The following is a 24,809-nucleotide window of genomic DNA, read 5'->3' on the forward strand; positions in this document are numbered from 1 at the left end:
AATGAAAATGCTTAAGTAAGATCTTCTTCAATGCTGCAATAACACATGGTCCACAATCCCTCCTTCTACTTACCATTACAGCCTGGACCTAAAATATACACAGACAGTATAATTTAGGTTAATTTCAACTCAGAAACAGTCTGATGGCATGTCATATCAGAAAATGACCAAAGAAATCACGTACCCAACTCCAGGCTGTTCTAATTTCTTTGTTATATGTTATAGGTAGTGAGCTTTAGAATGCAGAAATTCAAGCACATTTCTGATCAAAAGCTACTTTCAAAAATGCATTTAAAAATTTTATTCTCACTCTCTTCTCTTTTTATCAAAGGCCAACATTGACTGTGATTCCAGCCCCACACAATGGCAGGAAGATGCCATTACTGAGAACACTCTTGATTAAACTGCAACCCTGACAGGCAGTAAAAGATAAAATGAATTATTAAAATACTAAACCAATTACGATTTTCAGAGCAGTAATTATACGAACAAGCAGAGAACTATGCACACAGCCTTCTTAAAGTCTGCTTTACTTCAGAGCTCACAACAGAGCAAATGTACACTTCTTTCTCTACAATTTATTACCTCTGTAGGAAAGCAAGCAACTCCTCAAAACGCAGTTTAGGAACACTCACTTCTTCAGTTCACTGACTGTGTTCATGCTAGCATAAAATAAAATGGTACCTTCAAAGAAATCAAAATCTTGCAAGTCATCGGGCAGCCGCGGCAGGACATCAGAGAAGTCCTCCTGATTCAATTCCAAGTCATGTGGAATGTCTGTGATTTCATTGGCGATATCATCAGGCAGCTCATCGGCACTGAGCTCTGGTGTGGAGGGGCTCCTGAACAGAAAGGAACGTTAGTCCCTGGTGTTCAACTCTGCTTGCTCCAAAGGACAACTATCAGTGCATATCCATCTACAACAGATGCTCCCCTATACATTTTTTTCTCCATTATCTAGAAAAAAAATGCTTTTAGGTAGCTTACACTTCAGCTACTCATTAATTACATAAGACGCAATATCAGGAGCAAGGTATTTTACCCATCAAAACCAATAATTACTCAAATCCAAAATGACCCACTCTAAAGGTTTTTTTCCAACAGTCAGCTGGAGATGCAATTTTTAGCCCTGCTCCAGATGCTGCTTGGCAGCTTTGTACAACGCTCACTGGCAATGCTCAGGCCAGCACTGGGAAACTGGGCAGGAACAGCACTGACCGAATGTGGGGTATCTCTACTGGCAGTGAGACACTGGCAGGCATGGTGAGGTTCCCTTGGGGCACTGCAGGAGGAATGGGTTTCTGGGGCCGCCGTGGGCCTCGCCTTCTCTTCTTCTTGTGTTTTTTGGTAAGTGCAGGTGGCTTCGTTTTTTTCCTGGGTTTCCTCTGCTGCTGGTGCTGAACTTTACGGGAGCTGTCCCCTCTCAAGAAATTATCCTTTGGGAGCAAAACAATACCAATGAGAGCATATTAAGAACACGCAGTACTTTCCTTGTTTTTTTCACCCCAGTCATTCCACAGGCATGTGGAATGTAATGTAGGAGGGACTGTTAGCTTACATCTAGACACAGTTCTAAAAACTGAGCTGTTTCCTTCCTCATTGACCCCAATGGCAAAAACAACATAGACCAAACTATGATGTACTGTAACAGGAGATTGTGCAGCGTCACTTTAAAAATTATCATAGCAAACCCTAACTAAAAACTGCAAAACTGTAACCTTTAGCAGCACTCCTGTAAGTATTAAAGACAAAAAGCCATTGTGAGGTGGTGTTGAATGTGGATAATGTGCAGCAGCTGAAGCCAGACTCCTTGAGTGCCCACTGACATAATAGAGGGACAGCACTGAGGAGACAAAATGAATATTGCCGGACTTGGATAAGGATGTGGGTAAACAATTGCTTCTGAAGCAATCATTGCTTCTGAGCAGCAATCACCAACACATTAAAAAATAAATCAAACCGTCATCGGTCTCCAGTTGCCATCACACTGGGAATGGCAGAGGATTCTATTTGCTACAGAAGTAAACCTTGAGGGACATACTGAAGATTGCCTAGAAGAGGGGGAAACCCCATACAGATCTGTGTAGCACAAACCCTTACTTTTTAATCCAAAAAAATCCATAATTCACAATTATTGGAGAGGCTGGACAAAAACAGTAACAAAAAACTTTCAATAACCCAACAAAACAAGCAGTTTTACACCTAATTGAAGGTAGGACAAGAAGCCTTGAAGGAGGGGCAGGGCAGAAGTGCGTTTATGATTTATCCTAAAGGTTTTGTTCTGGAAGATTGGTGTCATAAAAGGAGAGCAGAGAACATCAACTTCATTGCTCCATTCTCTCAACTTGAGATAGGCCACTGCTTTTTCTCCGGGATCCATGGATCCCTGAAGGAGGTTAAAGATAAATTCTAATAGTTACTAAAGGGTAAATAAAGTAGCAAACCCATTATTTGCATCCTTTTAATTGCTATCTACCTTTCCTTTAGAAAGTACTTTGGGCCCCATGTACCGAGACTGCTTAAGATGCAGCGTTCCTAATATCACACTCATATCATATTCCGATCCAAGGACCAGAAATGAACCCAAATGAAACGACCACAGGATCCCTCACAATGATCTTCTATTTCTCAATTCAAGACAACAATCAAATTTCTTCCAGTGAAGAATATTCCCATGTAAGCTTTATTATATCCTGACTTGGGGCTATTTAATATAGATTTTCACAACATACTTTATGCTAATTGGGAATGTTCAGCAAGTTTTACCATTGTAAGAAAAATAATAGCAAACAAACTCTTAAGTTCATAAACCTGCTAGTTGTCAAGGAAGACTTCATAGGAAGACTGGGGTTAAAACTCCTGATCAGCCCAATTCACAAATAAATACAATGATGGCTTTGTACTTACCATTTTTTTGGCATGTTCTTCGCACAGAGGTGTCTGATGTGTAATGTCAAAAACTGGCACAGAGCACTGTTGACCATCTGCAAACTTGGCTGTGCAACTCGAGAAGAGCTGCTGAGAACGGTTCAATAAGATATCTGTGCATTTCTGCATCAGGAATAACACAAGACAATGGTGGAGGAACACCCTTTGATTTATCAATCTGATAAAGATCAGAGCGGTCAACTCTATCTATCCATAGATACTATTTTTAATTAGTGCCTTAAGTTTGCTATTTAAGTTCAAAGCTAGGTAAGCTCAAACCCAACCTTTAAAGTGAAAAAACTGCATTCATGCAGAATCTCTAATGATTTTATTATATACTGAGATAGTTTTATAAAAGCAGCCATTTCACTAATGAGTTCTTAGCAAAAAGAAGCCTTTTCCTGGAGCCTTAATCAATAGATCAATAGTAGCAGTTGGAACAGTGTAGTCAACGGGACTATTTCCTTACAGACTAAGGACAATCCATACTGAAACATTAAAGAAAGAGTATTTCTTAATTCAATCTTTTAAGGTACATTCTCGGCATTTATCTTTAGAGCACAGACAAAGAAGTTTCAAGATCCTTCCTGCTCCTCTGAAAAAAAAGATGTGCAAGCAGACAGAAAGGTCAAGTAAATTCACACATAAGCTTGCTGAGATTTCCTTCAGAAAAATCCTTAGCAGGAGTAAAAATGTTTCCAGACGTACAGCTAATCAAACAGATTGTGTGTTTTTTCAAACAACATTAGAAGAACTCCTTCCATCTCGAACAGTTCTCAGACCTCAACATCACTATATATGTTTATAAAATGTTAAAACAAAAACAAAAACAAAACAAAATCTAAAGGAAAAATAAAATTAAAAACCTGCAGATCAATCCAGACAGCAGACTTGGATGGATGGGTCAGAAGCAAGAACCTGTTCATTTCAGAGGAGGAAAAGCAGAGAGAAAAAATGGGCATACATGCAAAATCACTACTCTTGACTACCCTGCTCTACACACAGCAACAAGCAAGACCACTTAAAATTAAAAAAAAATACCCAAACAAAAAAATCCCATCAGAATCATGAGGCAAATCCCAAACACAGCTGTATGCCATGGTGTTCTCTCACAGAGGTTTCGAACTCCTCTGCAGACTGCTTTTAAGTGGCCTGCAAAAACTCAAGCAAGAAAAAAAAAGCATCTGCAAAACAAAAAGATTGGAAAGGTGCTGCAGTCTGATAATATCTGAACACATTGGCAGTAGCCACTTTTAATACCAAAACCAAAAGTTCTAACAAAAGGAGTCACCCTAACAAAAGCACCAACAATTCTTCAGCTAAAAATGAAAAAGAAAGTCTGCAGAATTTTAAGTATTAGAGGTCATATTACATGCCTTTTTATAGTCCTCAGATCCAAAATCTAATCACATCTAATGTGCTCTCTTCTTTCTGCAATCTTCAGCCATTCACTTTTAACACCCTTTCCAGGCTTTGCTTGAAATTTCAAGCAGAGGGAACCCCTCCTCACCCCGACTATGAGATTCTGTGAGTCCTCCTACTATGCTTCTTTAAAAAACACAAGGCATGAATTCCATCTTTCTGGTCATTGTAAGCCATCTTTTTACACTATGTATAAAAACCTTCTTCCATAAAACTGTCACAGGAAGGTGGTCTATTGGAACCTACCAAGAGCTGTATGAAAGCCAAGAGGATGAAAGTCACATGGTTTGTACCAAGTCATTGTGAAGGATGATAATTTTGTAAAGGTTTCTTGCACACACTAAATACAGCTCACAAAATAAAATGATGTTCCTATTACAGACACCAGTAGCAGACTACTTATCCTCACTGTCTACAGACCCAAATCACACAGCCAAATTAAAAGCAAAAGAGTTGATGACACACTAACAAATAGGTGTTTCTTTGTGAAAACTTAAGTTATCATGCAAAAATCTAACAAACAAACAAACAAAAATCCTCCTAAACCAGAACAGTTTCCACGCCTGAATGCAACTCCCAGAGTTAAGAGGATACGCTGAAAACAGTGCCTGGTGAATGGAAGGGCCTTGTTAGTGCACTGCTCTCCCTTCGAAGTTCCACTGCAGGTTGTTGGTTCTGCATCTCTCTGCCTTGCTTGGCTTGTGCTGAAAAGAAAGCATAAAAGAGTTTACAGACAAACTCCCAGTCTCGGGTGGTTACTCAACACAATTATTATACTGAATGTGGCACAGAAGGATGAAAAATTGTAACACACACATGTGTGCCATGATCCAGATGGGTGCACACTACTACCAGGCTCTACACAGGGACACTGAATAGATGTCAATGACAGGTGAAGGTGTGACTGTAGTAACGGGATTATTTCTTATTTCACAGGGCCTTAATTGTAATGAGAGGTGCTATGTGCTACTATCATGTAAATATTACAACACCTTGCAACAGAAAGGGCAGCAGTAGGTGAGTGTCAACACAGGTGACCCTCAAAATGAGGTCAGTCTTTAGAATTCAATGTACTGAGTATGCCTAGATGGGAGTCAAGTGCACTTCCAAGCCTGTTCATAAATCAAAACATGCCGAGCATCCCCAGAGCTTACATGCAAGCATGTGCTCAGACAAACTTAGACTGAGCTCTGGAGTGGCAGAGCCTGAGCGTGCTCAACATGGATAAAAGCTCTCCTTCATCGACGTGCTACAGCCCAATCCACCAGCAGGTGCCCGGAGCTGGGCGCTTCCCCAGCACAGCCTCTGTGCTTTGAGCCTGAGCTGCAAGCAGGCGACCAGACAGCGGTGTGGACGAGTACTCAAGCGTTACACAGCTCGCTCGGGGTTAGCCCGCTCTCCAGGCATGTCACCTTCATGGAGATAAAGCTGGCGATTCCAGGGCTGACTTGCACCTCTGTACACGTTGTTTTCTAGGTTGACAAAAAGCTGTCTGTAGCCTGACTGTTTTCCTTCAGCCATTTCTGTCATCAACTGCACTTTGACTGAGCAAAGTTTTAGTTAGCAGTATTACTCCTGTGAAAAATTTTGTATCTGACAAGACTCTGTAGTTACTTAAACTGACTAGAGCAGTGATGACAGGCATACCTGGCTTTGCTGGTCTACCCAAAATAATGTAAACTTTTTTTGCTTAATAAAAGGCAAAAATAATAGGGAAAAAAAAACCAGCAAGAGCTTGTCAGTTCAGGTGAACTTTTGCTGTAGTTTAAGCTTGGAGACATTTATACACAACTTTGTAAACTACTAATGGACTTCTACATTACACCTCAGAGCAGCTCTTCAGAATCAGTCCATCACCCCAACAATGAACCCACCAACTGTCATGAACCCCATCCCATTGTCCAGGAACAAAAGCATCCCATTAAACAGAATATACTCTCAGTACCTAGCTCCAACCTGCATCTCATACTATCCACTACACCCCACAGTCACACATCCTGTAAAGCAAAACCACAACAGCAAAAGGACGCTTCTGATACCCCAAATGTAACACCAGGGTTCAGATTTAGTCCGTTCCTGCACTAATATGAATCAACCAACTCTCCATATGCTGAGAGCTGGAGGGATGTTGACATTATCTAGAAAGAATTCCCACAGAAGATAACCTTCAAAGTTGTTAGAAGTTATGTATTTTGTTGCCAAATTTTATTTAATGTTGGATTGAGTTAAATCTAACAAAAAGCATGAGCTTAAATATGGTTTGCTGGGAAGATAATTAAGAGGAGGTATAGACTTCTCAAAAAAAAGCTGTCTGAAAAAAAATCTGAATTGAAGCAGTGAACTACAGGCCAGACTGCACACCTTCTACTGGCATGGCAAAGGACCAGATATTTGGGCCCAGAAACTGCTGAACAAAGCATCCACATTTTAAAACATAAAGCTAAAGAAGGCCTTCATGCAAAACTCCGTATGCCACGTTTATTTTACTCCATGGACAGGCATTTGTGTGCCATGTTTTTTCTGCCTTGCGCGTGGCTCCAGTTTCAGAGTTCACCCTTTCAGCTGCTGGATGCTCGGCCCATCCCTAGCCCGGCCCAGCCCCAGGCTCCTGCAGGCGCAGGGCGGGTCGTACCTGGTACAAGCACAGGTGGCTCTCCGGAGTTCCTGGAGGAGCTGCCCCGCGCGCTCCGGCTCTCTGCTGGCCGCCTGCAGCAAGGCTTTCCGGAGCGTGTGCCGGCATTTCTTCTGGCGAGATTCTGCCCGCTCCAGGCGGCAGAGGTGCTTGTATTTCTGCTGAAAGTAAGTGCAAAGTCTGGTCACCCTGGAACTCCTGTCATCCGCGCTGTCATCGTCTGACCTGAAGAAGGGAAAAAAAAACAAATATGTTTTCAGTTACTATTTATTTTTTTCCCCCCACTAAGCTAATTTGTCATTCCAATAGAATCGTTAAGTTGGCGTCCATCTTCTAGCCACACAAATATCCAAACGCTGAAATCAGGCAGTGTTACTTGAGAAATAGCAAGAGCAGGATCCCTTTTAAATTCTAAACGTATTTGCTCTTCTTAGTATGCCATTATTAGAGATTACATCAATTTATCATCAAGTTTGACACATTTAAATGTCTAGAGCCTGCTGTTCAAAAAGAAATCTATACTGTTAACCTTTATTTACTGAAAATGTCTCAGCAAATGAGACCAATGCTTAAATCAAAGTGCAATTAATGGAGAGGACAAGAGTGGGAAATTGTGTAGTGGAAATTTATTGAGGAATGATCATGCTGGAGAAGATGGTCAAATTCTAACAAGTACTTAACATGCTGACTTCTTCCAACTCCTTTTAGTCTGCCAGGCGGTGTATTCCTTTTTAAACCAAAATACACACTAACACAGCTAAGAGCTGACACTGATTTCCCCTTGCCGCAGAGCTGCAGTTTCTCTACAACAGTAGAGAAGAAATTCACATGTAACTCAAAGATACCGAGGGAAAAGATCACACCAGGGCTAAGCAATGACCGGATGAAAGACTAATCCAACTCTTTGCTGGCCTAAGAAAGCCCTTCTCCATTTGTCTTGGCTCTCTGAATGTCCAGGCACATATCAACGAGATTATCAAACCACGTCAACACATTCAGTTAAATGAAGTAAAAGTTATGAAACAGAAAATCATCACTGGAACTTGTTAAAACAACAAGGTCCATGAAACTACCCAGAAGTTCTCCACAACAAGCATTAGTTTGCAGAATGAGTTTTGTGTTCACGGAGCAACAAAATACACGTGCTGAATCTGAGCAGACTCTGCTCCGTTTTTCCTCTAATTTTTTCCTTATAGGACAGAGAAACTTTTTGCCAACTTTCCTATCTGTAAGACAAAGAAAGGGCAGGGGAGAGAAGAGAAATCCAAACAAATGAAGCAAACCAAAAGCTGGCAATGTTCAGAGGCCATGGGACTGAATGAGCTGACACCCAAACCTGTGCACAGCAAAGGAGGCCACCGCTGAGATGCAAGAGATGTGAAATACAAGCCATGATATTTACTAAATAAAGTAAGATCCAGAAATGCAGACGGCAGATCTGTCCCTGAAAGGCAATATGGTGAAGACCTACTTTCTTTTCTGGAAACTCTGACTCTATTTAGACACAGGCCAAATGGAAGAGACTGCAGCCATCTCCACTAAGGCTTTCCACAAAAACTCCGCAGCAGCAAGCACTGCCTTTGACACAAATGCAAGTTTTTGTGAAGTGTTATGTAAAGTCAACCATACTATGTATTTTGTCTATTAAAACAGATTACAGCTTATTTTCTAGAAGCATAAATTACAAGTAATTAACCTCTGCAATTACATGCTTAGCAGCAAATATAATCTGTTAAAAATATTTAACATATGTAATGTTTAGAATACTTTTACATTGAAAATAAAAAGAAAATACACTTCTAAGATCTCTTAGGAAAGAATGCTTACTGCAGAAAACTATTTGTTTAGAAAAAATTGTCTGTGGGCTATTTAATATAGATTTTCATTTTCCAATGTATTACTAAAAGAGGAAAACATGGATAGCATACATACTTATTGGTAGGTTTAATATCTTAGATATTTCCTTACTGCTCTGGGCCAAGACTTTTAAACAAAGTTAGAGATTTAATTTTAAATATGGTTAAAAAGTAACTTTAAGAATAACAAGAGTATTTCTTAGGGGAAAGAAGTTTATTTCATGTGGAAAGAGTGTTTGTTAATGTACATTTCTCTGTATTTGAGACTTTTTACTTCTCTCACATTGAAAGAGTTAGAAAAAATGTCTCTGTATGCTAAAATATTTTTGATCTTCAGTTCATGAGATCTTTTTTAAAAATAGATGAAGACATATATCAAAGGTATAGAAAGAAATCATGCCTACAGTGGGCAAGGGCTTATTTTGAGCCAAAATTTCTAAAAGCCTGTTTCTAAAAGCCTGTTCAGAACTTTGTTCCCAGGCCAGTAAGATTAGCCAAAACATTTATATGTTCAAAGAAACCTAAAAATATCAAAATAAAACCTTTTTTCTTCAGTATGCATGAAAATGAAAGATACTTTTATTGTTGCTCCTTCATAAACAAGTTTGCCAAACTCTATTTAGTTTATTCTCCTAAGCTACACAGAGAACTTCTGAAGTTCAACTTAACATGTGGCATTTCATTTTTACAAAGACTTCCGAAAGTGCACATGAGCCATTTGATATTCCAAAATGCTTTCTCCCAACCCTTCCCTTTCAGACTGTCATGTGGAAACATCAGGGGGATTATTGCTGAGTGTTCATGAAGAAAACAAAGACAGCACAAAGCAGCAGAAAGGAAGAGCAAAAGGGTAGCACGAGGCACCGCCAGGGAATGGGGAGAACATGCTCTCTATTCTGAGACACCCCAGCAACTATGCTCCAAATCCCCCCTTACAGGGCGTTTTGAAGAACTTTCCTTTCTTTCTTTGAGTTATTCTACTTATTGGGAGTTATTAAATCCAACTTTTGACAACATAGTGTTGATACTTAATCCTTTGAGTGAGTTGGCATGAGGAGGGATTTGCGCTCCTTTTTCAAACTTGCTACGTGAAATGTTTCCTTTAGCTATATTTCAGTGTAGGAAGCAAAAAAATACTTTGTTATAAAGTAATTTGTTTTCCAGCACTTTCTAAGATACCAGACTCAGCAATTAAATAATCTAGGGGGAAGCTTCAGTAATCTGCAGCAGGGAACAGCCCCTGCTTTCTCCCCAAATTGCTGCTCCCACAAGGGATTCCTCCCACCCCAGCAACCTTCTCTGCCAGCACCCAGCCTGCACTGTGCCCACTGCCAGCTCCTGCACTATTTGAACTCAAACATTTGTGCCTGTCTTGAAGCACTGCATCCCGAAATCCTGGGAGCATAGGAACACGATTTTTCAAAATTAAAGCACAGAATAATAAAAGCAAACATTTGGCCCGCGTTTCCACAGATGATTGCAACAATATGAATTTTACAGATTAAAAGGCCAGAAGGCAAGTGAACCAAAAAATGTATTATTGTTGTCACGGTTTAACCCCATCCAGCAATAAAGGACCACAGCGCTGCATGCTCACTCTCCCTGCTCCCACCAGTGGGACAGGGAGGGGAATCAGGAAAAAAACACCTTGTGGGGTGAGCTAAGAATAGCTTATTAATGGAAACAAAGTAATATATACTGCTACTATTTACTTAAAGAAAAAGAAACCCCAAGAAAAACAAGTGATGCCCTATACAGTTGCTCACCATCCACTAACTGATACTCTGCAGCGATCGGCTCCCCCCAGTTTCTGTCCTGGCCATGATGTTCCAGGCTGTGGAATATCCCCTTGGCCAGCTGGGCTCAGCTGTCCCAGCCGTGCTCCCTCACGGATTCTGGTGCACCCCCTCTCTGGCAGGGCATGGGAAACTGAAGAGTCCTTGACTTAGGGCTAGTGCTACTTAGCAACAAGAGCCAAACCATCAGAGCGCTGTTATCAACGTTCTTCTCGTACCGAACCCGAAACACAGCGCTGTGCCAGCTGCCAAGAAGAAAATGAGCATTATCCCAGCCAAAACCAGGACACTATTAAGACACTGATTTTAAACAAATCTGGTAAATTTTTGAGAGTTTAAGAGCAGCTGGAGTATCACACAAGAAGTTCAACAGAGGTTTCCCCCACAATCACATAAGCGGAAATGCTGAGAACCAGCTGCCTAGTAAAGCAGAAATTAACCATTCTCTTTCTTTCAACAGTCTATTCTGAGAAGCATTCCTTCCACTGTCTACCATGTAGTCAAAAGGAAAAAGACAGAATGCAGTTAGCTGGTGGGGACCAGCTCAGATACAAATGAACAGATAAAAAGAGCTCTAATTTTACCATGAAAACCAGTACATAAATCCCCTAAGTTTAGGTATGTGATTTCAAAAACTAAAAGCTTTGGGAAATAATCACCATTGGTTTTCTGGTAAAATAAGTCCCCAGAATTCAGAGTTGTAACAAGTCACTGGCTGATTTTAGGAGTCACCAGTCTGTAGCACCAGATTAGCAAGAGAGAGTCATTTTGACAAACCCAATATCCCCAGAAACAGCCTGAACTAATTCATCTTCAGCAGCAGGCAGACCACACCTCAGAAGTGTCAAAGTGAAACATTTCAGGTATCAAAAACCTCTACAGAAGTTTGCAGAATAGGAACTAAAGTTTTAGAAGGCTGACATCAAGTGAATGCTGATCCATGATCAAAATTAGTAAGGCTGCTGAAGAGCTAACACTGAGCAGGAAGTACAAAAGTAGTATAGGATGGAAGTACAAAAGGAGTCAGCTGCAGCTGCATCCAAAAATTTATCCATCATGGATAGTTAAGACAGCATTTAACTGAGGGGCACAGAATGCTAGAATGGAACAGAAAATGTCAAGGTATTATTTTCTCTCAGTATGTGAAAAGAGTAGGAATAATCCAAAGGAAGTTAAGACAAATAGAAGACAAAATACACAGAGATGACCTTTATAAGTTGACAAAAAAATAGGGATCTATGGAAGAATGAAATCAAATGTCAAAGAGAGAAGAGTGTAAGGGAAGAGTGTAAGCGAAGTTATTTAACAGATATATCTGCTGTGAAAAATAATGTATGATTTAGAAGTCGGAAAGCCTGTTCACGTTTTCTCAAAACATTTTATTTAAAAGTTGCCTTTTAAGTAAGAAGTAATATTTGTGAAAACTCAGTCTGAAACTGCTGATGCTCTAAAAAATAAGTCATTCAAAACAAAAAAAAGACCCCTTTATTTTAAAAAAGTGAAGTCTACATTCTGCTTAATAGCTTTGATTCACTGAAGGCTCTTCATATTTAGCATCCTGGTTACAAAGATACAGCTTTTTTGTTCACCTTGAGGACAATCTTCAGAGATGGCAAGAAATCCTGGTAAGTTTCAGAATGTAACAACAAGGTTTCACTAACCATTATTCTAAATGTGATAGTTAAAAATTTTAAAAATAGGGGAAAATTGTAGTATCAAAAAGTCCAGTTGCACAGTGAATGAGAGTCATGTTACAGAAACTATAATCAAATTCTAGTGATACCCCAATTACTTTGTTAATAACATACAACAGTTTTGTTACAATAATACACCTGGGATGCTTTGTTTTAACTGTGCACCTTCAAATTTACGTTAATAGACCTATATTATCATATCCTGCTGTAAGTTTAGATTTGTGACTTAGCAGTATACAGAGCCCATCATAAACCTTTCTGCACCAGCAGCTCATTCCAGCTCTAAGGAACCAGCAGCTAAATCCTTTTGATCTCATAACTTCCTTCCAATGCTCACAAGTATTGACACAGGTTTAGTCAACACTTCATTATTAAAAGAAATACCAAGGCCTTTTAAAAAGCACATTAAAACAACAGCCTGCATAATTATTACAAGCATTAATGCGTAAAATGTAGCAAGTTTACCAGCAAAGTTATTCACAACCAGTGGGAAAGACAAGAAACTAACAGCAACCCCATTCGATTCTAATTCAGGACCTCCAGTCATCAAGGCACACAAGTTCATTAATAAATCCCTCTAAACTCAATTAAATTCAGGCAAACGAGCTTAAATCCTTTCCTGATGCATCCTTCTGATAGCAGACTGCACAAAGGTCTCCAAGTTAGCTGGAAACTGGGACAGAAGGTGACAAGCTGTTCCATAGCTATTACAAACAAATGAGTTCAAAAAATCCTTTGTTTCAGCAAAACACTTCAACAAGTGCTTGGGTTCCACTGACTCCACTTGAAGTGAAGCTCACATTTACATGATTTATTCCATCAAGGCCAGAATGAATACTAAAGAATTATACTCACTCAGGTCTCTCATAGCCAAGGCTTTCTCGGATAGACCATGCAACCTGGTAAGGGGAGGCTTGCTCTGAATCCTCCAACTCTTCTCCACTGTCTTCAGACCAATCCAGCCCTAAGGGAATTGAAAACATGGAAACTGGATGAAAAGAGCATTTATCTTCTATAAGCCTCTGAGTAACCTTTGGCACAAAAGATGAACGTATAGTATATTGCAAGCATAACTACATTCAATTAAATCATGCAGTATTCTCAATTATACAGGAAAAGCTACAGTAACAGTTCCATTACAGTGTGCAAATAGCACCCACTGATTTTTGTCACACCTGAGTTTTCCTTTTAAAATCCTTACTGGCTTCTTTATCCATAAACAGTGGAAGAAAAATCACCAACTATCTTACTCACAGAGAAAAACTAGTTTTCATAACCAAGTACGAGGTAAGAGAGAAGTGCCTGTCATGAAGAACTGACTACCTGATAAATTTTAATACTGTATGATCTAAATAGGCCAATTTCATTTCTATTTATATTCTGACCCCTTCTCTGTGCCAAAACATAAAAGAATATAAAAACTGTAAGACACAGCAGCAAGGACAGAGATAGACACACAGCTACCCAGGACGTTCCTCTGCTCAGTCTCTGTAATTGCCAGCCAAATGCACATATTAGCATGAAGAAAGAGCTAAAGAGAGAGATGCAAACACTCCTGCACTTTCACCAAGCAGCATGTTTTCACTTAATGGTGATGCAGTATGATACACTTAGGGTGTGTTCCAGCAGCCTCAGTTATTCAACCTACACACAGTCATTGAACAGGACAGCCAGAAAGAGGCCAGCAAGTTCTCAGGTGGAACATTTTAACTGGAACTTTACCTTTTGTGGGTTTTCCTACTCTCTCTCCCACACCCAGGGAAATTCTTGCCACTTTCTTGCAGAAGGTGGGATAAAATCCCATTGGTGCATTTACAAAGCTAGCATTTTTGGCTTTTTCAATTTCTTGGGTTCTCCTTGAAAATTGATAGTTAAGGAGCATTTAATTTTTGCTAAAACCAAACTAAACAGCTATATCTGAGATGATTCTCAAGTCAGATGCCTTGAATCTAGGAAATGCATCAGTACTTGATCAAGCACTTTTAGAGTCAGACACGCACACACGCGCTTGGAATACAATCATCAGGAAACTCTTCATCATATAGAATCAGCACTTCAACATGAACCACAGATACCAGAAATCCAAATTTTCAGTAACTTCAGCATCCTAATTTTTTTTAATTTATTTTCTTAAGACATACATTTGAACTAAATTAAGGTACCTTAAGACATTTGATAAAATGTCAGAATTATACTTTCAACTCAAACGGTTCTTTTTCCTGTTGTCTCTTCCATAGAGGAATGAAAAAACAACTTAATCATTCCATAAAGATGTCCACAATTGACAACCACATAACAAATTGTTTACCCAAAGTTTAAAAACAAAATCAGAAATTGAGTTGTTTTGCTTCTCCTGGACACTGCAGAAAGGAAGGAACAAAATCTAATCCAGATTCAACTATACTGACACTGAACACTGCTGTTATATTAATATCCATTTACATGGCTCTGATGTTGGTACACATAAAACTGGCTTAATCTTTCAAAAGATTCTGTGCAGGCATCTCTAGTACTGCTCAAATATAGAAAAGAAATCCTGAAATTCTCTGAACTGGCATACCTAGTCTTTAATATTACGGCTTATAATGAATAAATAACAAATACATTTTCCACTCTCATGAAATTAATATGTAAATTCCTTTACTTTACCAAATATAAACTGTCCTAAATACATACACACAGTTATGCACCTGCCTAACTGTATATGTATAGGTCTGTTTTTATTTTTACTATGCCTCTTTTTTAGGAAAACATATTCTCTTCACCACTTGAGAATGTAGAACATTAAGCACAGAAAGGAATCTTTCCACAGCCTTTCAAAACACAGGTTACTTTCTAAGCTAAGGTCTGAGGTGACACTTAGGAATGCCTCTGGAGCTGCCATTCCTCTAAAGACCTGCACAACATATAGGACCATCAGAGCTGTTTTCTGAAGAACATTTTCCTCTGGAGACATGCTATGGGATGCTAATTATCTCCTGAACAAATAGTCAAACTATTCCATGAGTGCCAAAGGGCAGATCTTAACAGCAAATTACAAAAAACTTTATTGAAATAGGAAAAATTACAGATGTTTGCAATTAAATAAGACATTATATAGGGAATGTCCCGATTTAACTGAAGTCTTTTTTTTTTTTATTTTAAAAATCATAAATGGTGTTCCTAACTTACATCACACAGACTCATATTTCCTTTTTCTTGACAGAATTTTACTTGTTAGAAACTTACAATCTAAAACTAAGCAGAAAAGTAACTTGGGAGGGTGAGGAAGATAAAAAGGACAGACAGGTGTGCCTAGGTCTGTATTCACAATCAGACAAATCAGCCACAAGGTCAGTTGCCTTTTCAAAGCTTACAGAGCACTACTATCATAGCACCAATTTGGTTACATTTGCTTATATTTTCGCAAGCAGCTATTGATTATTATATGTAAGGGCAAGACTACTTCTGCACGGTATGCAGACAAGACTTCACCTTTCCAACTACCTACTGTACAATGCTGCTCTCCTGAGGCGGTCTTTTCCTTTAGTTCATCCATATTCTATACATAAATAGGGCCCAGTCAAGAAAAATTCGGACGTGTTCCAATTTTCTAATTAAGTCAACTGGAATTTTGAATCTGCAGAGACTGATGGCCCAAACTGCCAAACTTTTACTTATATTCATTATGTCACGTGCACTTATCACACACCTACTGTTTCAATCTAACTTTGTCCACTCATGTAGGTACTGCTAGTGTCACCTTTACTACTTGAGTTGCAAACCTTTTACATGAGGTCTCTAGAATCCAAACAATGTTTTCTACACCTCAGTTTGATTTCTCAAATGGTTAACAGAACATTAAGAAGAATAAACAACCAAAATGCCATAAACCATTTGTGATGGGGCCAGGCATTCCCTTTACAGACAACAGGGCTAAAGAAAACGCCAAGAGATTACCTAGCTCAGGGTTATTTTGTAAGGACCGCACAGGAATTCAGGACAGGGCTAGGAAGACAGACCCCTTTAGTCTTTTGGTTTCAGGTTAAAAAATACGGCTGCAGCGCATCTATTACCTACTCACCTAAGTGAGGAAACAGGTCAGTGTCCAGCTGCTGTTTTCGAGTGCACAGTTTCACCAGTCTCTGGAGCCGGCTCATGCAGGACGAGTGCGGAGAGAAGGCTGTGGCTTTCATGAGGACCCGGTCAGTCCTTGGCGGCTCCGCGACAGGAGCCCTGGCGGGTGGCAGGAGAGGCAGAGGTCTCTTGTTAGACAACTGCCGTGCTTGTGCTATAGTGTGTGTGGTGGGTGCCACTCCCTGCATTGGTAGGCTGGTGTTCAGAGGTTGAGGTGACTTGCAGACTATGCCCTGCGGTAGCCCTGTCGGCTTTAACGAAGCTGATGAAGGTGGCAGATGGGAGTGCTGCTGCTGCAGAGGCTGCTGCTGCAAAGGTGCAGGAACGGGGCTAAAGTGCTCTTGGCGAACTTTTAAAATCTCTGTCTCTCTCTGGCGCTGCCGGTTTTGAGCCAACTTGCTCTGCAACTTTTTCTTCACTGTTGCCCCTTTCTTTAGGTCATCATCCTCCTCATTGAAAGCAAAGGGGTCTTCTAATTCTGCCTCCAGGTAGTGGAGAGGAAGCCTTGCCCCTGGAGGGGAGAGGGACATCCCATCCAGTCCGTTGGGCATCTTCAAGGCCAGGGTGGGCACTGTCAGACTGAAGGCCACAGCATCCATCTGATGCCTGACCTTTACCTCCTCTATGGGATCATTCTTTTTCTTCCTCTCCTTTTTGGGTATAAAGCCAAGTACCTGCAGGTGGCTGTTGCAGTACCTTTGAAAAGTAAAAGCAGTCAGTTATTAACTAAACTTCCGTAAGTAACATCTGAAGACAAGACGTCGCTTAGGAGAAACCCCCACATCTCAAGCAAATACAAACTGAAATACAAGAGGTTTTGTAAGAATTGTACACAACTGCTTCGAATATAACAGGTAACTGTGGCGCTCCCGAACCAGCAGAAAAAAGGTTATACAAGTGACTATTTCTAATCTTAAGATACAAGATTCTTCATTCATTATTCATAGGAGAATCACATACAATCATTCAAAATCTTAACTCTCTGATAGGGTAAACAGTCAAAATCCAAAGTGAACAAAACAAATGGGCAGTCTGATACATAAAGCAGCAAGAACACAAGCCATTAACCGATCAGTTCAAAAGCTCCTTAGAAAAAGTACATGGAAGACTATTTCCTTTCATTTGCCCATTCCTTCAGTGGAAGCAGTTAACATTTTTATCAATGCACACATTATAATAATAATATTTATTATTATTATTAATAATAATTCCACTATAGTAGGGAGCAGTTTCTTCTAAGGACAATCTCAGTAGATAAATATCTGCTACAAAAGATCACTATTTCCACTTACTGAGCAAGTACCATAAATACTTAAATTCTCTTTTAGTAGTCTAACATGATGAATTTTGAATCCAGAGGATTAGCTGAATATTCTTCAACAAAAATCTAGTTTAAAACAAATTCTCTGCTGCTAGAAAGAATTTACACAATGCCAGAAATACGTATACATACAATACACAAGCAAGGATTTTAAGTTCTTCCAATATGGAAAACTTTCAAAGTCATGGTATTAAAAAAAAAAGGAAAGCAAGAAAGGTCTTTGAAAATCTGTCATGAAAGTAAAAATAACTACAATTTATGCCATGGATAACATACTAAAAGGTAAGCAATTAACTTTTGTTTCATTGGAAACCAGCATGTGACGAAATTTAGGAACCATGATGTGACCCTTTTCCTGTATGCCACAGGCAGGCACTCCTGCTTCTGTAGAACCCATCAGCAACCAAAATTTGCCCTTGCAAAATCCCATCTATAACTTACAGCTTATAGATGACCAAAGATACAAGGGAAGAGTGATGTCTGCATCAAGGTAGTATGGACAAGATAATGAAATACCCATGAAGATATTCTTTAAAATCTAATCAGTATGAATCTGAGAACAGTAAGCTTTGTTGAAAAAAAAAAAAGGTTAAAATTATATTCTTTCTGGTCTTCATAGAGCAAAAAATAGCAGAAAAGCCAAAAATAACCCCCCAAAAAGGTTTAGCACTTCAGTTTAGTCACTTTCAACTTGTCCACCCATTTCTAACAAAACAATGGTTGAACAGCTCTAAAGGGTCCTTAAAAGGGAAAAACGAGAAAGCAAATTCCTATATGCTTTTTACTGGTGTCCATATATGTAGCTTCTTGAGAGATCCACACTCCTAAGGTTTTACAAATCAGAAAAGGCTGAAAAGTGTGGCTACTTATTATTGCCTAAATAATTTCTTCATTACATTATGTTGTAAGTAATAAATAAACCTAGATGAGGCAAGCTAAAAGCCAATAACTTGTGCAGTCCTTATTAGAACACACTGGAATACTGTAAATTCATACTGAGAGATGCACTTCTAAAAATAAAATTATATAATGAGGGCTTAATAAAACTTCCCTTAAAGTCAACAAGCACTGTTTCCATATTTAAAATTAATCCCTTTTTAAATATTTTGTTTGAACAGTTACCGCAGCACTTTTAGTATGACAGAAGGAAAAAAACCAATAAACAGACTAAACAAACACAAGGGAATTATTTTCCCTCTTATGCCAATAAAAAGAGTGTTTTGCTCAACACAAATGCTTCCCTTACATTGTTCAGAACTGAAATTGTCATCCCGGGCTTGTGCTGATGTGAGAAGTCTGTTTTCATTGCAAAAACATTAAGAAAAGAAACAGAAAAGGTGAGTAAGTCTGTGGAAAGGTAACAGGCTTGCTAAAATTCTCTGAGTTTTAGGCTATTAAGGGTTTCTCCTGTTCATTTAACTCTAACAGAATCATTTTTATATGGCAGAGAATAAATCTTTGGCTCTTACAGCTGACCATACTGCATCACTGAGAGCCAAGTGGCCCCTCTGGACACAAACCCATGGATGCCAGGCTACAACGTTCAGATTCCAGTACACACTGGCTTGGCTCTGTGCTTTAGGCTCTGCCAACTCCCTCTCTTCCAGTATAACCAAGGCTGTCACACCTTGGACTAACAGGAGCAAGAAGAAACCAGGAAGAGCAGTCCAGCCTTCTCTGGGTAAGGACTGCACACAAGCAGTTTTGGCTAGGCATAGCTCTCATGAGCACCACTTCAGCCTTGACCCTGTCAGGCTCTTGCTAGCCCTGCGCACAGCCAGGGGGGCACACACCCATATTTCCCCATCCTGCACATTCCAGCATGACTTTTTAGTCAGCCCTGGCCTAAACTGGCTCTGGCTTCACACCATGCTGCAGAGTCTGCATTAGTAGCTCAAGCTCCCTGGAAGTCAGATTACTGGGAAGACAGGAATCGAACCCGCAAGCAGCACAGTGCTTTTCACATAGCTCTGAGCATGAAACCTACTAGGGCCAAGCTGGCCCTACAAGACACAATCCTGGTGAGCCTGCCTCAGAGGCTCGGTTTGTCACTTCTATAACCTGTGAGTTATGCTCAGCTGACGGCATCACAATAAGTGCCTAATACAGGCTTTTTCCCCTTCCTCACTGAGCACCAAAGGCACTTATTCTGTGCAGGTAAGGTCAAATGAAGTCTACACATATGGGACTAGACATCCATTAAAATTATCATAACATGAAGCACACAAAATGGGATGGGCTGTGAAGACTTCACCTAGAGTTTCCCGCATCCACTGGGAAGGCAAGAACTCAGACAGTGAGGTTTTCTACCTATAAATGCATTCTGCTTCTCAGTACACCCCAGTTTGGTATCAGTTTCCATCACTTACTTAAAAGAAGGTCCAAATAAACTGGGGAGCAGCTTGTATATTAACTAAATATTTAAACATTCTCTTAAGTGAGGAGAATTGGAGACAAAATAGTGTTTAACCCAACTAAATTGCAGTAAACCTATATTTAGAAATCAAGTTGCATTTCATTATCTTTGTGTGTATCTGGTTAAGAAAAAAGTAGGAGATGTATTCAGAGAAAACAGATATAAAACCCATGTGTGCACCATCCCACATATATATATTCTTTAAAAAAACAAGATAGTGAATAGAAAAATCAGACTTCAAATAAGGCAATGAAGTCACGCACTATTAATAGATTTAATTTGTAGAATGTTAATGGTTAATAAAAAATCTAATAATCTGGCATCTTTGTGCCTGGTAGCATCTCATTTGTCTGGGGTCAAGTGATAATTCGTAATTATTTGTGGACAGGCTGTTAAGCTTTTGGCATATAATGCATGCATCTTCTTGAAATACTTTCTTTTAACAATCTCTAAAAGTATGAAAGAAGATAGCTGTCAGAGCATCATACAGCTGGCTTCTGATCGTGTACAGTTACGTGTCTAAAACTGTGACAAAATGACCATCTGACAGTAATTCTGTAAACAGAAAATGAAAAGCTATGAGCAAAGAACTCAGACACTGCAAACATCTTTACAGTGAATGGAGTGTGAAAAAAATCTTCTAAGAAACAGATACACGTTTGCCTGCCAAAAAAAGAAGTTTAGAACAGCCACAGTCTTATCACTAGCATTCATTAAATGCTATTGTTAAAATTAAACTCTGCCCTGAGAAACTGTCTTTTAAAATATTCTTTCAAAATATCACATCCTCTCATTTGAAATTAAAAGTTTTTCTCTTTCAGACACCTGCTGTCCTCTTCAAGTACTGTAACGTGACACACGACATGCAATTGAATTATTCTAATATAACATACACCAGATGTCATGACCACACTTCAATTTAACTTGAGAAAAATCGAAAAGAACAAAGTGTGAACTCAATTCAAGGTGTAAAGAAAAATCACAAATTCCATGGGAACATATGAGACGTAAAAAAGTCATTAAGTACTATTACTTCTATTGTTTTTCAGTATGACCCATGGTAAACAGGAACTCTCTCAGTCAGCTCTTGCATCTGAAATTACAGCATACCATTCATGCTAACAATTCCTATGATCATTTCTGTGAGCTTATTTCCAAAAAGCCTCAACTGTACAGTAGCAAAGAAACACTCACTGACTGTCAAATTACAGCTTAAAGTTATTCATCTTGTGCCATTTGAGCATTTGCCCTACAGCTTTTGACAAACATTCATATTTTTTCTCACTTCATCAGTCTCCTCAGCTGAAATGGCAGGTGAAGTGCAAGTTAATTTAGAGCACAGTCCAACTGTTGTTTCAGACAAGAGAGGGAGCTGTGAGCTGAGAAGGAAGTTATATGTAGGGCACAGTGGGAACACTGCGAATAATGCAAAAGGTTACTGAATGGCAGCTAATAATGTGAAAGGTCAGTGAATAGTGGCTTGATCTTTTTGGCATATTTTGCTCATATTTTAGGTTTAAAAAAGCATTTCTAAGAGAACAAGTCTCAGATAGTTAACATACACATTAATTAAACACTGTGTTACTGGCAAAACCTGCAATGACAGCTCTGAAAAACGAAGTCATATATAGATGGCAGCCAAGATTAGACAAACTCTGCTATTTCAGCCCAAGCAGCATCAATGAGACTGGTGTTCAGGAAGTTTTAAAGAGCAAGGAAGAATGCCCTTGTGGTTACAGTATGGGCTGCAATTCAGGAAACCTGCTTTTAATTCTCAGCTCTCAACAACTTCAAGGACTATATTTTGCAAGGAATTTAATACCTGGGCACTCTGGGTATCTTCATTTGGGCACGGAGGAGGAGAGAAATAAGGGAAGCAAACAAGAAAGGGAGTATGTGGCACTTTCCCAGCTGGCTCATGTCTTATCAAGTAATATTTATTTTATTCAACTAAAACAACACTACAAATCAGTACCAAATCACCAACACTGAATTGTAATTCTGGATTTGTCCCTATGTGTCACTGCTCCCCATGTCCAGAAGATAAGCATTTTCAACTGCTTGTCCTGAAAAAAGCAGATGAAAGTGTGCTTTTGGCACTGCTGGCTAAACAAGCAGGCCTTTCTAAGAGCATGTACTGTGAGTGACAAAGCAAATGAGTTAGAACAGCTGATACTGTGTAGCAGGTCTGATCCACAGTTTATAGTGAATTTGAGAAAAGCAGTGAACTCTCCCATAAACTTCCTTGGGATTAAGTTACTGCCCTCTCGCTGAGTACTTGACTCCCACAGAAAATAATATAAAATTTACTGGTCTTAAAACAAAATCCTCAAAGGACCATCCTGGAATACAATTCACTCAGGCCAGTTCCTCCCTCACCCTGAAACCAGGCAGCAACTTAAATAAAACATCGCAGCCACTTCCCACTTTGCAGAGAGGAAAGCACAACTCACCTACGGTCCTCAGACTTGGGGATGGGGTTGGTGCAGCGTTGGCTGTTGTACTTGGCCACATATTCACATTGCTTGAAGGGGGCAGTCTTGTCCTCCAGAACGTGTCTGATACAGAAGGCGTAGCCGTTAAGTCGCCTCTGCTTGCACAGTTTGGGGCTATATGAGCACAAGGGCTTATTGTCAACCTCAGAGAAGTGTATGTGTTTGCCTTCATACATCACGTGACTCTGTTCCTTGTGAACATCAGCTGAAAGAACCAAAATATTGAGACAAATCACATACAGGAAGAAAAACTGCATTCAGTTCTAGGTGGTGCATTTCATTTTGACGGGAAAGAAGGACCCAAAACAATACCTGATTTTAAATCTCCTGTACCATGTCAATGTCAAGAGAGAGCCCCAAGGACGCCACTATCCTGGAATGATGATGAACCAAGACGAAGCAGATTGTCTAAGGAAAATATCAAAATGTCAATGTCAGTCAGAATAAAACAGATATTACTACAGTAAGTAAACAGGCACATGAACCAAGCCTGTGGTTCAGCTAGCATCCAGTAAAACAACAGCACAATAGTTTTCAATCAGTAGCCACAGATTTTTGGACAACATGAAAGAAACTACTGGGGGAAAGAAAATTTTACTGCCACCACACTTAAATCACTTTAACAGAACTTCACTCATCTACCAGAAAGTGATTAGAAGCTACAAGTCGAAAAAGGTTAAGTGTCAGATTAGATCACTTGCTTTCATAAATCAAGCTGAAAGATGATTAACCCATGTGATTGCAGAGGGTTTACTTCAAGGTATCTTTGCTGACAAAACCACCACAGACCGTCTTTGCTTTGCAAAATTATTTTGCCAGTCACTGCGACAAAGCTTTTTTTTTTTTTTTTTTTTGAGAAAAGCTTTCTTTACCACACCTGATGACCAGCCTCTCATATCTTGTAGCCACTTACAATTTCTGCAAGCATCCATTACGCAGTCCTTCCTGAGGTCATCATGGCTCTTCAAAGATCATCCTACCTCACTGTACTTATTTTAGTGAAATGCAGGCATTAATATCAGTCAGTACTCCCATCAATGCCAGAAGGGCTGAAATGTCAATTCAGCAAGAGTCTCAGTGGTTTTCCCCCTAAAGTAGGTTCCTACACTGCAAATCCATGCTGCCATAAGGTACTTCTTCATTTCCCCACATTATGGAGGTTTTTGGCAATCATCTTTTAAAAAAACAAACAAAAACAAACAAACAAACAAAAAAACATACACACACACACACAAAACAACAACAACAAAAAAGCCACCAAATCCTCCCAAAACAGTTTCAAAAGAAGTAATGGTACATACATTCTGCAGCTACTGTGATACATTAAGCTTAACCTGCCAAAGGTAGCTTTTATTCAGAAAGGTCATCCTGAAGCACTGGAATGAACTCTTTTGAACATTGTGTATTCATTCAGTACTCAGTTCAGTTTCTTATGTTTTATACACCAAGAGAAGGAATGTTCTTAGAGGTGACAGTCAGGAAATATGTAACAAATTAGAGGCATGTGACAAATGTACAGATTACCACCTCAATGAAATTTCTTGTTCTCAAGGCCCAAAACAGCAAGAGCAGAATTGCAAGGAGGAAGCCTGTAAGGACTTTGCAGGAAAGATGTACTTTCCTCTTGTAAAGGTACAAGTCTCCACTTTCTGCTCTAAAACAGTACCATGAGAAAATGACAAAGCACTATGGCACTGGGGGATCTAGAAAAACAATTTTAAGTCACCAGGGCAAAACAAAACACCCTATCCCACAGAGTAAACAGCATAAATCTGGCCTTCATTAGCTTATATCTGGCTGATATAAGCTGATGAAGATGATGATAAGATGATGAATAAGATGATGAATAAGATGATGATAAGATGATGAAGAAGCAGAAAGACAGAAGAGTACTAAAAGATTTTAAAACACACTTAAAATTCTTGGAACAGCCGTACACGCACAGGTACGGCACACAGAGCCTAAGAACAGAGACAGGCGCTACAGAATGTAACTACTGCAAGCGACCTGAATAATCATTTGACAGTAATGGTAACTTTGTATTTCCTCTCGATATACATTTTCCCTTTCCAGGCACACAGGGAAGCAGCCATCCCCAGAGGCAGGGGCCTCGCGCTTTGCCTACACCAGAGA

The 24,809-nt window shown here is 39.5% G+C and overlaps 1 protein-coding gene across 5 annotated transcripts in view; it reads right to left on the minus strand.

The window, feature by feature from the left end:
• Window positions 1-24,809, minus strand: part of INO80D (INO80 complex subunit D) — a 46,030-nt gene that overhangs the window by 13,340 nt on the left and 7,881 nt on the right. For all 5 annotated transcript variants that reach the window (XR_005701597.1, XM_040069058.1, XM_040069057.1 and 2 more), the window contains exons 3-11: window positions 22,989-23,084; window positions 22,635-22,881; window positions 16,392-17,140; window positions 13,184-13,292; window positions 6,983-7,207; window positions 4,945-5,054; window positions 2,908-3,041; window positions 1,219-1,436; window positions 685-842 (exon numbers count right to left, since the gene is read on the minus strand). Coding sequence is in view for 4 of the 5 variants with exons in the window: in XM_040069058.1 (XP_039924992.1) it covers window positions 685-842; window positions 1,219-1,436; window positions 2,908-3,041; window positions 4,945-5,054; window positions 6,983-7,207; window positions 13,184-13,292; window positions 16,392-17,140; window positions 22,635-22,852 (1,921 nt within the window). In the remaining variant the exon portion in view is untranslated. The remainder of the gene's footprint in view (window positions 1-684; window positions 843-1,218; window positions 1,437-2,907; window positions 3,042-4,944; window positions 5,055-6,982; window positions 7,208-13,183; window positions 13,293-16,391; window positions 17,141-22,634; window positions 22,882-22,988; window positions 23,085-24,809) is intronic.

This window comes from Hirundo rustica, chromosome 7, assembly GCF_015227805.2.
Source record: "Hirundo rustica isolate bHirRus1 chromosome 7, bHirRus1.pri.v3, whole genome shotgun sequence".
In the NCBI taxonomy this organism is placed as follows: Eukaryota; Metazoa; Chordata; class Aves; order Passeriformes; family Hirundinidae; genus Hirundo; species Hirundo rustica.